At 33.4% G+C, this 15,999-nt stretch overlaps 2 protein-coding genes across 2 annotated transcripts; both read right to left on the bottom strand.

Annotated features, from left to right (window-relative positions):
* Positions 1–530: 530 nt before the first annotated feature.
* On the bottom strand, positions 531–4,000 carry LOC131638976 (cation/H(+) antiporter 15-like). Its single transcript, XM_058909500.1, has 3 exons — positions 3,380–4,000; positions 2,261–3,259; positions 531–2,128 (listed from the first exon to the last, which is right to left on the bottom strand). Exons 1-3 carry the CDS (start codon positions 3,587–3,589, stop codon positions 797–799), a joined length of 2,541 nt encoding a protein of 846 aa, XP_058765483.1. The 5' UTR covers positions 3,590–4,000; the 3' UTR covers positions 531–796.
* Positions 4,001–9,298: 5,298 nt separating this feature from the next.
* On the bottom strand, positions 9,299–9,925 carry LOC131638977 (NAC domain-containing protein 104-like). Its single transcript, XM_058909501.1, has 2 exons — positions 9,625–9,925; positions 9,299–9,534 (listed from the first exon to the last, which is right to left on the bottom strand). The coding sequence occupies exons 1-2, from the start codon at positions 9,862–9,864 to the stop codon at positions 9,421–9,423; spliced, it is 354 nt and encodes a 117-aa protein (XP_058765484.1). The 5' UTR covers positions 9,865–9,925; the 3' UTR covers positions 9,299–9,420.
* Positions 9,926–15,999: the final 6,074 nt, after the last annotated feature.

The following is a 15,999-nucleotide window of genomic DNA, read 5'->3' as shown; positions in this document are numbered from 1 at the left end:
AAATACCATTCACTTACCTAGGCTTTCAAATATTCAAGAGCAAACCAAAAGATGTTCACTTCCAGCCCATTGTAGACAAAATCAAGCTAGAACTATCCACTTAGAAGGGAACTACTCTCTTTATCATGGGCAGAGTTCAGCTAATTAAAGTAGTATACTTATTTCACATCTATTCTTACCTATCAAAATATTTAACCAACTCAATACTTGTATTAGAAATTTTGTGTGGAGTGAGGATATCCCCACTGGAAAACTTTGCACTATGAGATGCGGCACATTCTGCAAACTTGTTGAAGTAGGGGGATGGGACTCATATCAACAAAACAAATAAATGAGGCCCTCATCCTACAACTTAGTTGGAAAATTTCATGCTTAAACTCAAATGGAATATGACCTACTCATGCTTAATTTCATGTAGAGGCACAAGACTATGTCCTTTAATGATAGTAATTAGTTACACATGGAACTGTTCTTTAAACAACAAAATAAATTATTGGACAATAACTACATGAAATTCACTTATACTCACCTAAAAGAATATACTACTAAACAATGAAATTGTACATATCTATGTACATTTTGTACAAAAGTTTCAAAAGTAAACCACTACTAGCATGAAGACCCAATTCAAAAAAAAGAAAAAGTTAGTTGAAACTATTTTGTTATCACACCAGAATACATCAATAACCGAGCCTTATCCCATTAAATGGACTCGGCTACATAGATCAACTTTTGCCGTAATGTTCTATCCAGGACCATGCTTCTATCACACCAGAATACATAACCAAAATCGAAATCAACACCTTTCTGTACTAAAAACCGATTGATGCCCCCTTGGTGAAGTAACAGTTTGACTCCCCCTTGGTTGCATGAAATTTGATTGATTTCCACCACCACCATATTCTTCATTTAACACAGGTGTTCCCAATCCATCTTCTAAACCAGCACCAACATATTGTTGAACCACCAAAACTGATGCAACTGTTGCAAAATCAGAAGATGCTAACAAATCACCAATTGCACCTAACTCCGGACATTCACTCCAATCAGTAAGTCCTGCAGTCAGTGGTGATATAACTCCTTGTCCTCTCCCAACTATAAATAGCCCAAAAACATCTCCCATTGACCTTATCGCCGCAACCGTCTCCTCCCCGTTGTTAACAACTTTTTCGATATACGCAATTGAATCATCGTTTACATGACTCATCATGAACCAATGTAAGAATCTCTCGTCGAGTTGTTTATCAGTTTCTCCGTCTTCGTCTGTTTCAACTGTTAAAACTCTTTGTTTATCTGCATTGTTGTTATGACTAGTACTGCTTTCGCTCATCGCGGTGTCTTCTCCAGCAACAAAACGCATAACGGTTAGGCTTATTCCTGAATGTTCCGACATTCTCCAACCATAACTTAACGCTTCTCTATCGTCTGGTCCTCCGAAAAACAAAACTGCTACATGATGTGACATTTGATCGGCAACTAAACGGTTCGAACTGTTTAAGCCTCTATCTACTAGAATTCCAACGGAACAAGGCGAATTCGCTAACACATTTTGGTTAACCGTACGAAACGCCATGTTTGTTGCCTCCATTCCTCCGTCGACTGTTTGTTGTTTATGAAAAGGGATGATTATAAACGCGACACGTTTTTCTTCGGCTAAACTGCATATATCTTCGTGCATTGTGGAGTAAGGGGAGATTGCTGTTAATGGTTGGACTGATACATGTTCCGCGTGTTGCTCGTAGTTATCGAAAGCGTTGATTATATGATCGGATTGAGCTTCGGTTCTGTTGAGAGCAGTATGATCTGATTTTTTCGATGTATGAACAATGAGTAACGCCGATGTTCGACCCGTGAGCTCAACCAAATGGAGCACATAGATACATATTGGTGATTTCTTTGTTGGATTTGAGGCTTCAAGTAGGTTTATCATAGTTGGAACATTTCTTGGGGTATGAATACACACTAGTACTCTAAACTCTGCATCTTTTTTCGACATTTGAATCGTTCTTCTTTTGTAAGATATCATCCCTCTTGATGGTCTATATATAATTGATATTGCAGGCACAATCATTCCAGTCATTAGTACTGTTATAACCACCATTGTCGCAAACGCTTCCTCGTCCAAAACCTGCGACGAATTCGTTAGTTTAGATTAATCAATTCATATGCACTGAGCAGTACAGACTGAGCAGGACACAGATTGAACCCTGAACCAGCAGCTATACATATCGTAATGAATGAGATAAAAATAAATAAATACCTTTTGATCTCGACCGATGTTAAGAACAAGAATTTCAACTAGGCCTTTCGTGTTCATGAGCATGCCAAGAGCAGCACCTTCAGAAAGTGACATTTGATAACTAATAGAAACAATCAAAGTTCCAACGACTTTACCGATACAAGACAAAACAACAAGAATGATTATAACGGCCCATTTAGTAACACCAGTGATGAGACCAACATTAGTCTTCAATCCACTAATTGCGAAAAAGAGAGGAAGCAAAAGGCCCGAAACAAAGTCCTCAAGCTTTTCAATAAGAGCGAAACCAAGTGGACCGGTTGGAATAATCAAACCGAACACAAAAGCACCGAAAACAGAATGAGTTCCAATAGCATCTGTGATGAAACCTGATATCATCACACCTGCTAGTATCAAACATATATAGAAATCGCTAAACGATTCGCCTTCTGGCGTTTTCCTTATTATCCACATGATTATCGGCCGTACGACAAAAGCATTAAAGGCGACAAATGCAGCACTCGACAAAACAACCATTACAGAAGCCACAGAAATTCTCTCATCTTCTGCCAAAGCAATGGCTATAGCCAAAAGCATCCATGACAGAACATCATTGATGATTGCAGCTGAAAGAGCAACCCTTCCCAACTCTGAGTTGATCAGTTTTAACTCTGCAAGGATCCTAGCAAGAACAGGAAATGCAGTGACAGAAAGAACAACGCCGAGAATTAACACAAAAGCACTTCCATTTGTGGCTTTCTCACCGTCTTTCATCAAAAAGATCGAAAATAGCGCTCCCGTTCCGAATGGTAACACCATACCAGAAACGGCTATGGTGAGTGATTTTCTACCCATCCTTCTTATTGCAGATGCATCCATTCCTACTCCAACCAAGAATAGAAAATATAAAAGACCAACATTTGCCATTGTTTCAATCACCATTACACTTCTTAGAGGAAAAACTGCATCAGCAAATGTTTTGTTTCTTCCAAGAACAGAAGGACCTAACACTATCCCTCCCTGCATACACAACATAACATATACATATATGTAACAAAAATAACTTCTTAGTGTAAATATGATTCATCGTAAACTTTTTACACTGACGGTGCATGGTAGATAGATAGAAAAAAAACTAACCAAGATTTCAGCTATGACGCGTGGTTGGCGAATAGGCTTGAGTACGAAGACGAAGATTCGCGTGGCAACAACAACTAAAATAACTTGAAGGATGAAGAGAGGAAGAGCATAATCCAAAGGGTTATCTCCTTGCCATATCCCATTTGTTGTTATCATAGTTGGTGAATAGCACACCATTTCATCTACGGTTAAGTTCTTTAAAATTGCCATTTTTCTGTTTTTTTTCCCTCTCAATCCAATCACTTATTGTATATGTATCTATATAGATCTATATTTTCTCATCACTTTCACTTCTTATATTTAATTCCATTGTATATACTAGAGACTTTTTTGATATGATTCAAAATATGCATTGCCTTATTGTTACCAAGGCATAAAAAAGTTGAATATTATGCATGCAATATTGTCAATGAATTTTGCATGGAAAAAATAGAATATGTGATTTGGGTAAGGTAGAAGAATTTGAGAGAATGCAAGAATGAGAAGAAAATCTTGTGTTTTTTTCTTGGAAGAGGAAAAGTAGATGTTGGTTTTGTTTTGGTGGTTGTCCACTCCAAATGGAAACTCTAGTTGATTTCTATGGCTTATGTGGTGCATATTGATCTCTATTTTAAGAACAATTGATTAATGAATAATGCTAGTTAATTAGTGGAGGCACAATTGGGAAGTGTATCCTAATTTGCAATTCACTAATTCTTACTTGTGGGATTGGGATTTATTCCATTTGGTGTGTGTTATTATACATTCTTTTTTATAGAAAATCTGTATTTTTAATTATAAAAAATATGTTTGAACCATATACTCTAATTGGTATATTAATAGTCTTTGTTGTCATATGAGAATATGTCAGGCTGGTCTACAGAGGTCTATAGTCTAGTCTATTTAAAGTCAGGTCAGACCAAGCCTACTCGATCAATGGGTTAGGCTTAGACTTTTTTAAAAGCCTGTTTAATTATATAGGTTAGGCTTAAACTATTAAAAAAGACTATAAAGCCTTATAAGCCTACCTATATTTTCATATATATATATATATATATATATATATATATATATATATATATATATATATATATATATATATATATATATATATATATATATATATATATATATATATATATATATAAAATAGTCTAAATAGATTGACCTATATATGCATATATATTATAAAAAATGTTAAATAGACCGGCATAAATATTCATATATAAGCCGACTCATAAGGCTTTTTAAGTAATACGAATTAATTGAAAACCTTACTGAAAAAGAGACTTTCAAATAGATTTTTAGGCCAGGTCAGACTTTTAAAAAGGTCAGTCCAAACTGAAAAAAGAGCCTATAGTAGGCCATAGACCAGGTTCAGACCTTGTAAATTTATCGTAGGCTAGACGCAGACCTTATAAAGTCTAGTCCAACCTATTCTCACCCCTATTGTCATATTGGTTGATCATGAGGATATTTTATACAAAAATTTTGAATTTGAATGATGAGTTATTATGTTTCTATTTTCTTTTGCAAATATTTATTTATAAAACAATAAAAAATCTAACTAACTTCACTCACATTTTGTCGCATCACAAAAAGTGAGATTAAATTTACTCTAATGTTATATTTATTGGAAGTTAATGTGTTTTTTCAATAGATAATATATGGTCCGTTTGATTCAGTTTTTTTTCTAGAGTTGAGGGTGAGATGCTCATTTATTTTCTTGTGGGTTGAGTTTCTCCATGATCAGACAACAAGGTTATACTTTGGGGATAGGCATATTATGTTAGTCACTGTAGTGTAATAGGGTGACTCGTTTTACACCCACTTACTCTTCATGCCTGGTACCTTGAAGATGAGACCTTCATAAGGGAATTAGAGGAGGTGGCTAAAGTCATTGACATCATTTGGGAGACCAATCCAGGATTAGGTCTTGAAGTGAATATTAATAAAACTAAGATCTTTTGGCCCTTGTGTGATGATAGTAAACTTCATGGGGAGTTGTTTCTTTCAGACATTGAGAGGCCAATGTTGGGGATGAAGTTGCTTGGGTGGGCTGTTAGTCGAGATGAAGACTTTATCGAGGGGTTGTCCATGAAGAGAGCGACTGGGTCTGTTGAGCTCATGTATCTTCTACCACGACTAAGGGACCCTCAAAGTGAGCTTATTTTACTTGGTTCTTGCATGGGTATTATCAAAATCTTTTTTTGGCCTTAGAACATGTAAACCTAATCATACGACGAAAGAAAATATTTGGTTTGATAAAGGGTTTGTGAAGGGCAGTTGAAGACACCGTGGTTGGTGGATGTCTTTTTTTGGGGACCTTCAATGGATTGTGGCTTCTTTGCCTATTAGAGTTGGGGGTATGGCTTTGTACTCAGCAATAGAGATGGCCTCATACACGTTTGTAACTTCTAGGGCCTAATCTTGGGTGTTACAGAATCATATATTGAGAGGCAGCTGGATATATGATATTAGCCTTGATTTCGACAGAGTTTTGGATGGTCCCAGTGATGTGATTCAAGATTTTGACCTTAGCGGTTTTACTAGAAAGGACAACGTCCCTCCTAAAGCATAACATGTTTTGGCGAGTGCCCTTTTATTAAAAATGTTCAAGACATAGATGTAAAGTTGACATGATCACAAGGCAAAAAGCAGTCGTTGGTTGTTTGCAAGCAGCACATGCTCAAGATTTTCTCCTTGATATCCCTATTAACGGTCTAGGCCAACATATGTCTCCAGTAGAGTATCGTACCATCCTTAAAAACCGACTCATGATTTCCTTATTTCCTGTTGATGAGGTTTACTTGTTGCAAGGCGTCCTTGAATACGTTTGGGGAACAAGCTACTAAATGCAATGAGCTTCCAAGATTCAAATGTTGACATAACTTTGCTAGGGATGTCCTATTTGATATATTTAGTCGTGCAGGGGTATCTATGAAGAAAGAGGTGCCTGTGAATTTCTTGACTGACCCACAAGAGGGGAGATCAACTCTTAGGCCAGTCGATGTTCTGGTGTATGAGTGGGCAGGAGAGAAACATGCATGTGTAGACTTGATCGAAATTTCCCCATTTGTGGAACTAAGGACTGCAAGTTTTATTGTGGGACAAACAACTCTCAAAACTGCTTCAAGTAAAGTGGTCAAGCATAAGAAAGTGTGTTTCGACAATCAACATGCTTTCATACCATTTGCCTATGACATTTTTAATTTTCTAGCACCAGAAGTAGTGGATCTTTTATTGAGAGTGCAAAGGCTTATGTATAATAATGTTGTGTCACCTAGGACAATGAATGTTATTTTTAAGAGGACTGATTTTGCCATCCAATATAGGGACAGTGGTGCAACTTATTGCCCGTTTGCCTGCTATTTCTATATAATCTTAATTTTTCGAATATCTATATTTAAAATAAATTATAGTGTAAATATCTTTGTTGAAAAATTTTACAATTTTTTTTAAAAACATTCAAATAAAAAACTGGTTTAATTATTTTTAAAGTGTTATTTTAGATATTTTATCTCTGGTATATTTTTTTGAATAAGAAAATTTTTAAAAATTTCTTAAATTTAAAACTATTTCAAATAGCTTTTATAAAAATCATTTTTGAGATATTTTTTTTTTTTAAATTGTGACTTTGACTATGTTTTGAACTTTAATAATGTATATTTATGTTATAGGTTGTCAAAATTAGTTTTCTCAATTTATAAAAACAAATTAAAAAAAAACTTGTAATATTTTCGAAAATATTTTATTAAAAATGATTTTTGAAACTATTATTTGGTCTCGAGGGAGTATAGTGATCATCACATCAAACTTTAAACACTTCTTTTAAATGTGTTAGACGCTACATATTAACTAAAAATTTTAAGTTATTATGTTTATGAATATTCTCGTTTATAAAGTGTTAAATGTGATATTCATATTTGATATACCAATAATATTTTATCCTCAGGTGTGAGTCCATTCATTTTTATGAGTATTTTTTCCCGTTAAATGCAATTTAATTGTTTCATCCATATTTACTTGCATTGTCGTTACTTGTATTCAAAGAAACACGCCGCCTGAACACCTTAGTCAAAAAGAATTTTAATACAAGGAATCTTGGTCGAACCGGAGTCTAATATAGATTGGATTATGAGGGGGTCGGTGCTGATTATACATCAAGCTTTCAACATTCACTATAAATAAGTTGGATACCATATATTAACATAAAACCTTAAACATTAGGTTTATTAGTCATCTCATTTATAAAATATTAAACATTCAATGTTCCATCTAATATAAGTCTCATACTCACATTTAATATATCAATGTTCTTCCCATTATCTCATAGATAACATCAAAATGTAGCAATTGTTCAACTTTATTGTCACTTTTTGAAAAGTGTGATATCCATTTTTTATAGTACACAAATTTTTGTTCTCAATGCTCTTTTAGCCAAATATATTTGTTAATCTCTTTCTTCATCCATCATATTTTTTCACTAATTTTTGTTGTTGAGAAGTTCTTTTAATTAGTTACTTTTAAAATTATAAACTTCATCGTTATGCTAGTTGATTTGGATTAAAGATTGAGTTCTGATCACATCATGCTCATTTCAAATTGATCTAACATTAGCTTATAAACTTTTGGTAGAGTTTAGCATTAGTAGATACAAAAATAATATAGGCAGTTCTATGTCTTATGCGAGTTTCAGAGACTTGTATGATTTTGATTTATCATAAAAGATCAAAAGTAGATTAATCATAAGCATCATTATATAGAAACTATAAAAGAGAAATTAATTAAGTTCTAACGTTGAGAGCAAAAATATTTCAAGTCAAATTCAAAGAACAACATCAAAAGAACTAAGATGTTAAAACTCGTTTGGTCTCGCACTTTAAAGTTTAAAGTTTTACTTTTTTAATCAGCAGTGTGTAAAATAAGCAAGAATAATGCTTGAGGTGCTAAGGCAAAGACACTCACACACTTAAAAGTTTTAGTTACATTTCATGTTCGTGCAATTTTTCAAACAAGAAAAACAAATCTATAGAAGACAAATTTTATATTCAAACATCACATTGATTTTAGGTTTTTAGCCGCAATTAAGACATCTAACAATTTTGTTAATTAAATCTTTATTTAAAAAAGTTTTTTCTAGAGTTCACAAATGATTTACAATATGAATAAAAACTTTTTCTTTCAAACTATGTTACATTTTATTTATCCTTTTCGGTCCAAATTCTCTAGATTTATTTTCCATTGCACCACCAACTAGATGTGTAGGGACAGACAAAACATTTCGTTCGGCATTTCAGATATCCAATTCATCCCCTTTATAAAGATTTTTATCTTCTCTTTCTAATAAACATGTCTCTCTCCATTAATGGATGAAAGTTTGTTTAGTGAATAGTTTGAAGTCATTCATATCTCTTTAGACGATTAGTCTCATAACGAGAGTTAAACTCTGATATCACTTGTTAATTAACTGACTTCAAACATAAAATGGGGGTAAACTGTGTTATTTAGTTTTTAAAAAAAACTTGTAAAATAATTGATTTTAGGTTGTTTATTTTTAGAAATAAGAAGATATTAAGTGGTGGAAAATAAAATACAAAAAATAAAAAAATAGTTTAGATGATATAGTTTAAAGTCAAACCAATATAAATTTTGATGTGTTCTTTCTAAATTTTCTATTTTCTTTTTCTCAATTTTATCTCTTTCCCTAAAATCTTAACTTTATCTCTATTTTTAAAACTGGTCAAATTAAAATCAATCTTTTTATGAAAGGTTTTAAAAAAAATTAGGATATTCATATTTAAAACTAAATAATATATTTTGTACATGATCGCAATGAGGCTTCTATTAATTAACACAAGTTGTGACGGAAAATTTCTTGAAACCAAAATCTATAAAAAATAAAACTAAAATAAGAAATATTTATGGAGAACAAAAACATATTTAACCTTTAATATCAAGATTAAGTAATATATATACAATATATTGAAACCAATTAATTAATTAATTATGGAGGCTTGTTTGATCAATATCATCATCATCTAACGACATAAAAACTTGGTCTAACCATGACACCTCTGATTCATTATCATCATCGCTATAACAACAGCTTGCACCTTGTTGTGACATCTGCTTTTCATAAACTTTGCATAAAACCCATTTGCTCCAACTCTCATCTTGTCTCACACAATCATAAAGTTAATACAATTTAATTGATTGTGCTCTCTCTTTTTTTTAATAGATAATTAACAAGTTAAATCACTTACAGGATTTAGTCTTTCCCAAGATTCAGATTCAGAAATATGATACTCTTCCATTACCCAACTGGTTTCACTTCCTTCGTCAAGGTTGAACACAAGATACTTCTTTATTCCCATTTTATTTATAGGTTTTGTGACACCGATTTCCTTCCAATATCCATTTTCAGTGCTTCTATTTTCCTTCTCTTCGGTGAAAAAGTAGTGTTGATTTCCACTTGATAATGCTTTGCCTGTATATATGGTCATAAATATCTAGATATATAAGACATGTATGCTAAATTACAAATATGAATATATGGTTCTTGGAGAATACCTATTATAATCACAGCTTATATATAGCAATGTTAGAGAGATAAAGATTATGATTCATAAAAAGAATTGAGTTGCCAAAAGAAAATCTGCGTTGCGTGGAATACCACTACAAGAAAGTGGGGCCGTCAAAGAAAGCAGCTGTCCAAGAAAGGAAGCCAACAATTGAAGCTAAGATGTAATTCATCATTTAAGCAAGTTAACATCAAATTTATTATTGTTGTGACTATTTAAGCTAACAAGGATTGAGCTTATCTGCAACATTGATGCATGACTCCTACTTTTCTTTTAACGGTTAATTATTTCCTCATCCTTTTGCCTATAGCTAGGTCTAACTTTGCATAATCCATGATATGTGTAGGTTTTCCTTTGCATGGAGATTCATATTTAGGAAATGGATCACTTTTGTGTATATATTTAAGGACACCCATTTCACACATTTAGTAAACAAATTTTTATTATTATTTTGGATTAATATAGCTTAAATTACAAAATAATATATATATATATATATATATATATATATATATATATATATATATATATATATATATATATATATATATATATATATATATATATATATATATATATATATATATATATATATATATATATATATATATATATATATATATATTTGGAGCATATCAAGTGAGAGCATTTTATAACGAGAGAAGAGAGGAACAAATATCAACCATTGGATTCATCAAGAGAGAGAATGTTGATCATCAATTGGATCCACTTGTTTTTATGAAGGTTTATTTTAGCACTCATCAAGTTTAAGCATGAGGTGTTTGTCGAATTTAAAAAATTCAAAGTGAAGGCCGAAAAACAAAATGGTCAGAAGTTAAAATTTCTCATAACTGATGGTGGAGGTGAGTGCAACTTTATAGGGTTCAAGAGGTTCTATGAGGAGAATGAAATTGAGTATGAGGTGATGACTCCATACACTTCTCAACACAATGGTCCTGTTGAAAGAAGAAATAGAACTTTGCTTGATATGACAAGAAGCATGCTGAAAGAGAAGAAGCTCCCTCACACCTTGTGGGGAGAAGTTGTTGCCACTGCAGCATATGTGCCCAACATGTGTCCAACGAAGAAGCTGAAGAAAATTGTTCATTTTGAGAACTGGACTAGAGATAAGCAAAGTGTGAGTCATTTTTGAGTATTTGGTTGTTTGTTACAAACATGTTTCATGTACTACTATAAAGAAGTTAGATGATAGAAGCAAAGTAATGTTGTTGATTGGGTACCACAGTACATGTGCTTATAAGCTTTATTGTCTAATCACCAATAGGGTTCAAGTCAACAAAGACGTCATTGTGAAAGAATCAAAAGTGTGGCATTGGAACAAGTCTCAATCCAACTTTGGTGTAGTGTCAACTTACATGAATTAACTTCTGAAGATACTTTTGAATCTGAAGGAAATTCTGCCTCTAAAGATGAGCCAAATGAAGTCGATTCTGAAGGCACTACGCCGTACAAGGGCTTTTAGAGCGCTTAAAAGCGCTGCCAAAGCCAGCGCTGCCGTAGGTAACGACAGCGCTTTTGAAACTCTAAAAGCGCTCTCGTAGCCCCCCTATAGCAGCGCTTTTCCAGAAAAGCGCTCTTGTAGCCCCCCCTTTAGCAGCGCTTTTTCCAGAAAAGCGCTTTCTTAGGCCTACTTTCACTACAAAAAATGCGGCTGATTTGGGGGGTTTTTTAGCCAATTTGTGGGGGTTTTTGACCTCCGCTATATATTATAAATATGTAAAAAAAGAATACTCAAACTTTCATTATTTTTCTTTACTTTAGAATGCAAATAATAAATATATCAATAAAATACATAAATGTTCTAAAACCAATACCCCAAACTTGGACAAATAATAAATATCAATCTTCGGTTCTTTGTAAAAAAAAACTACATAATACTCAATCTTCTTACTCCCTAAATTACAACCAAATAAATATCCATCCTTTATTTTAGATAATACCACATTATATTGGTTGGTATTTTATACTCAACCAACCTTATTCCCTAAATTCACAAAAATCTAAGATCGACTCAATCTTACTTATTAGCCACCATCGTCAGTTCTTTAACTTGTCTGACAGCATTACTTACAGCATAAAGGCTCATCTTTTTCACCTGTAAAACAGAGAGAGATGCTCAAGGATGTAAATGAGATTGTCCAATGAAAATAAGCACATACTCATGACAAATTTTAACCAAACTCATTCAAGACTGTTTGTGCATTCATTCACAAAAATACAAGACTGTTTGTGCATAATTTCACCAAACTCATTCAAATTTTAAAAATAAGCACATACTCATGACAAATTTTAATGAATTTAAAAACCTGTCATCTCTGGCATACAATAATCTGTTATGATCAAATTAACTTCTACATCCTTTATAAATAATAGAAGAAAAAAAATAGGATAAACTTATGTAACAAAATATTTTAATTCATAATATTTATTAAATTATTAACTTAGTAAGAAAATGAACCTGATAAATTTCTGAAGCAACATCATCAACCAAACCAAGAAATCTTAAAGCCTTAGTAGCAGAATCCACTGTAGTAACTATGTTTTCAATTTCAATACAAAACCACAAAAATCAGAAATCATTATAATCATACATCAAACATTGTAAAAATAAAATATATATATTATGGTTGGACCTTTCTAATACTATAATCAATTTTTTAACTTTCCAATCCAAACTATGTGAAACAGGACAACAAACACTTCAACCAATAAAATCATAAAGTAAAGATGCTACCATAATTTATTTATTTTTAAATAATGGAGAAAAGAGATTTTTTTATGGTAGCTTTAAAAGTAGAAAACACAAATTAGGAATTTCTTAATAACTTGTGACATGTATCTCCATAATATATTGAATCCGTCTGGGCACTACCATTTCCCCTAAACAAATCCTCATGTTGTTTACCTTGATGTAAGGGTGGAAAACATCAGGAGAATGCGAAGATAATACCAATCTTGTAAAAGACAAAAGTAACAGAAGACATATTCCTCCTGTGGCAGCTATGTATTGCTGAACTATATAATTTGTAAGAGACAAAAGAAACAGAAGACCTTACCGCCGTGATCACATTACCAATATCATGAAGTGCTGCTCTATGGTTCCTTCCTTCTCCTCCTGCAACGTTCTTCTTCTGCTGTTTTCCTCCCCCCACAACAACATCGCCTATGACATTACAAAAAACAAACAAAAAAAACATTAAAAAATGTCAGATTTCAACCCAAACACAAGACCCAAAAACAAAACAAACAAAAAACACAAACAAGAAAAGGACCCATTTGCTAGATCTGAAGCAAAACCCATAAAAACTTAAACTTTATTTGAAACTAAACAGATCTGTGAAAGAAGGAAGAAAACAGCAACTTAAACTTCGTCGTCACAACAACAATCATCAGCATCGCATCAACAATCTTCATCTTCCTTGCATCATCTTCGTCGTCAAATCTCAAATCTCTGGAGATGATTAGAAAATAGATAGTGGCGGCTACCTAGGGTTTTTTTAGGGGAAGTGCTGTCTGGTTCGTGAGGAGAAAGAAGGAAGAAAACAAATTGGAAAATGAAAACGCGTATGTGAAGGGATTCTTTTGTTTTGAATTTTTTTATTAAATGCCCTACGAGAGCGCTTTTCAAAAGCGCCTTTGTAGAAGAACCTTTACCAGCGCTTTTTAGGTAAAAAGCGCTTACGTAGCCTACCCCTATAGCAGCGCTTTCAAAAGCGCTTTCATAAGGTATCCTATAGCAGCGCTTTACTGAAGCGCTTTCTTAAGGCAGCCAATAGCAGCGCTTTTTTTCCTTGATTTTTAGTTTTGTTTTTAGCGAAGCCCTATAGCAGCGCTTTTGTTAAAAGCGCTTTTGTAGCTGCGCTGCTAAAACTTAAATGTGGCGTAGTGAGGCGAGTCTGACTCTGAAGGTGAATCTGATTCTGATTCTGATTCTGATGATGATCCAGACTCTGGTGGTAACCCAACCTCTGACGGTGGTCATGCTTCTGAAGGTGGTCCAACTTTTGAAGGTAGTCCAACATCTGATACTGTTCCAACATCTGAAGAAGATTACGAACAAGTTGATAGGCCACAAAGAATTAGACAAATATCAAGGAGATTCAGAGTTTGACATGTTGCGAGATACTGAGATAGATTCTAAAGGAGAAGTCATTTAGTGTGTCATATTAGTAGACTCTGAACTAGTAAATACTAAAGAAGCTCTCAAGAAGAAAGTATGGCTATAGGCCATGAAAGAAGAATTTGAGGTTATAGAAAGAAACAAGACTTGGGAGTTGACTGAGCTTACAAAGAACAAGAAATCCATCAGTGTCTGATGAGTTTTCAAGATAAAGCTAAATTCATATGAGTCAATTGCAAAACACAAAGCAAGGTTAGTTGCTAGAGAATTTTTACAGAAGTCTGGTTTAGACTACTTTGAAGTGTTTGCACCTGTAGCTAGACATGAAACAATCAGATTGATGATTGCTATAGCTGCAAATAGGAATTGGCCTATGATGCATTTAGAGGTTAAATCTACTTTTCTGAATAGTCCTTTACAAGAGGAAGTTTATGTGTCACAACCTCGAGGATTTTTGAAAAAGAATCAGGAAGGGAAGGTGTATAAGTTGCATAAAGCCTTTATGTGGATTAAAACAAGCTCCTAAAGCTTGGAATCTGAAAATTGATTCATTTTTCAAACATCAAGAATTTAGAAAACGTGAGATGGAGCACGGGGTTTATGTTCAGCATATCTCTGAAAGTAATATGATTCTGGTGTGTTTTTATGTTAATGACATATTGCTAACAGGGAGTTGTTCAGATGAGATAGTCAAGTTCAAGAAGGTGTTGATGAATGAGTTTGAGATGACTGATATAAGAAATATGGTATATTTTCTAGGGGTGAAGATTATGTATTATGAAAAGGGTATAATTTTGTATCAGTTGAAGTATGAACTTGAAATTTTGATGAAATTTGAGTTAACAAATTTCAAGTCTGTAATAACACTTGCTGAGACGAATCACAAGTTGGATTCTGATGCTGAGGGTGATGATATAGATGCTACAATTTGTAAATAGTTGGTTGACTCATTGAGATATCTATGTAACACCAGACCTAACATTTACTATGCAGTTAGAATTGTGAGTAGGTTTATGAACAAATCAAAGTGGTCACATTACCAAGTTGTTGTCAGGATACTAAGGTATATTTAGAGGACTATGAGGTATGGAGTTTTATTCCCTTCTGGTGTTAAATCTGACTCAGAGCTTATATGTTATTCACTCTGATTGGCGTGGAGACAGAGTTGACAGAAGAAGTACTTCTAAATATTTTTTCATGTATCTGAGAAGTCTCATTTCTTGGTGCTCTAAGAAGCAACTTGTGGTTGCCTTGTCAACTTGTGAAGCTGAGTACATTACAAGTGTTTTGTTGCGTATCAAGCTGGTTGGTTTATGAACTTATTGCAGGATCTGAAGATTAAGGTGAGCAAGCTGTTTGGTTTATGAACTTATTGCAGGATTTGAAGATTAAGGTGAGCAAGCCTGTGAGATTGATAACAAATCAGCTATAAGCCTTGCCAAAAATCCAATGTTGCATGGAAGGAGCAGGCACATTGATACGAAGTATCATTTTTTGAGGAATCAGACTCATAATAGAGTGTTAGAAGTTATGCATTATAGCACTCAGAAGCAACTTGCAGATGTTCTAATTAAAGCTATAAAGACTGAACACTTTATCCACATGAGAAATTAAATTGGTATTGTAGAGTTTAGTTAGTTGAATATGAACTAAGAGATGGTGTTAAAAGTAGTTCATATTCATAAGCGATTAGTCAGAAGCAGTAGTTAGTGAGGTGGTTAGTTATAACTTTTTCTAGAAACTGGACTTAATTTCGCTTAGAATATTTTTGGTTGTGCCCATGTGACAGTTTAATTTTTGTGTATTTAAACAAGTTTGTTATAGTAAAATTATAACTGAAATTTTACCATTGAGAGTTTATTAAGTTTTCTCTCTTTTCTTTCTTCTTTCATCTCCATCTTAACCTTGTGCATCAA

This window comes from Vicia villosa, unplaced genomic scaffold, assembly GCF_029867415.1.
Source record: "Vicia villosa cultivar HV-30 ecotype Madison, WI unplaced genomic scaffold, Vvil1.0 ctg.002495F_1_1, whole genome shotgun sequence".
Lineage (NCBI taxonomy): Eukaryota > Viridiplantae > Streptophyta > Magnoliopsida > Fabales > Fabaceae > Vicia > Vicia villosa.
The sequence above is the reverse complement of the archived record's forward strand: the minus strand, read 5'-3'. Positions and strand labels throughout refer to the sequence as shown.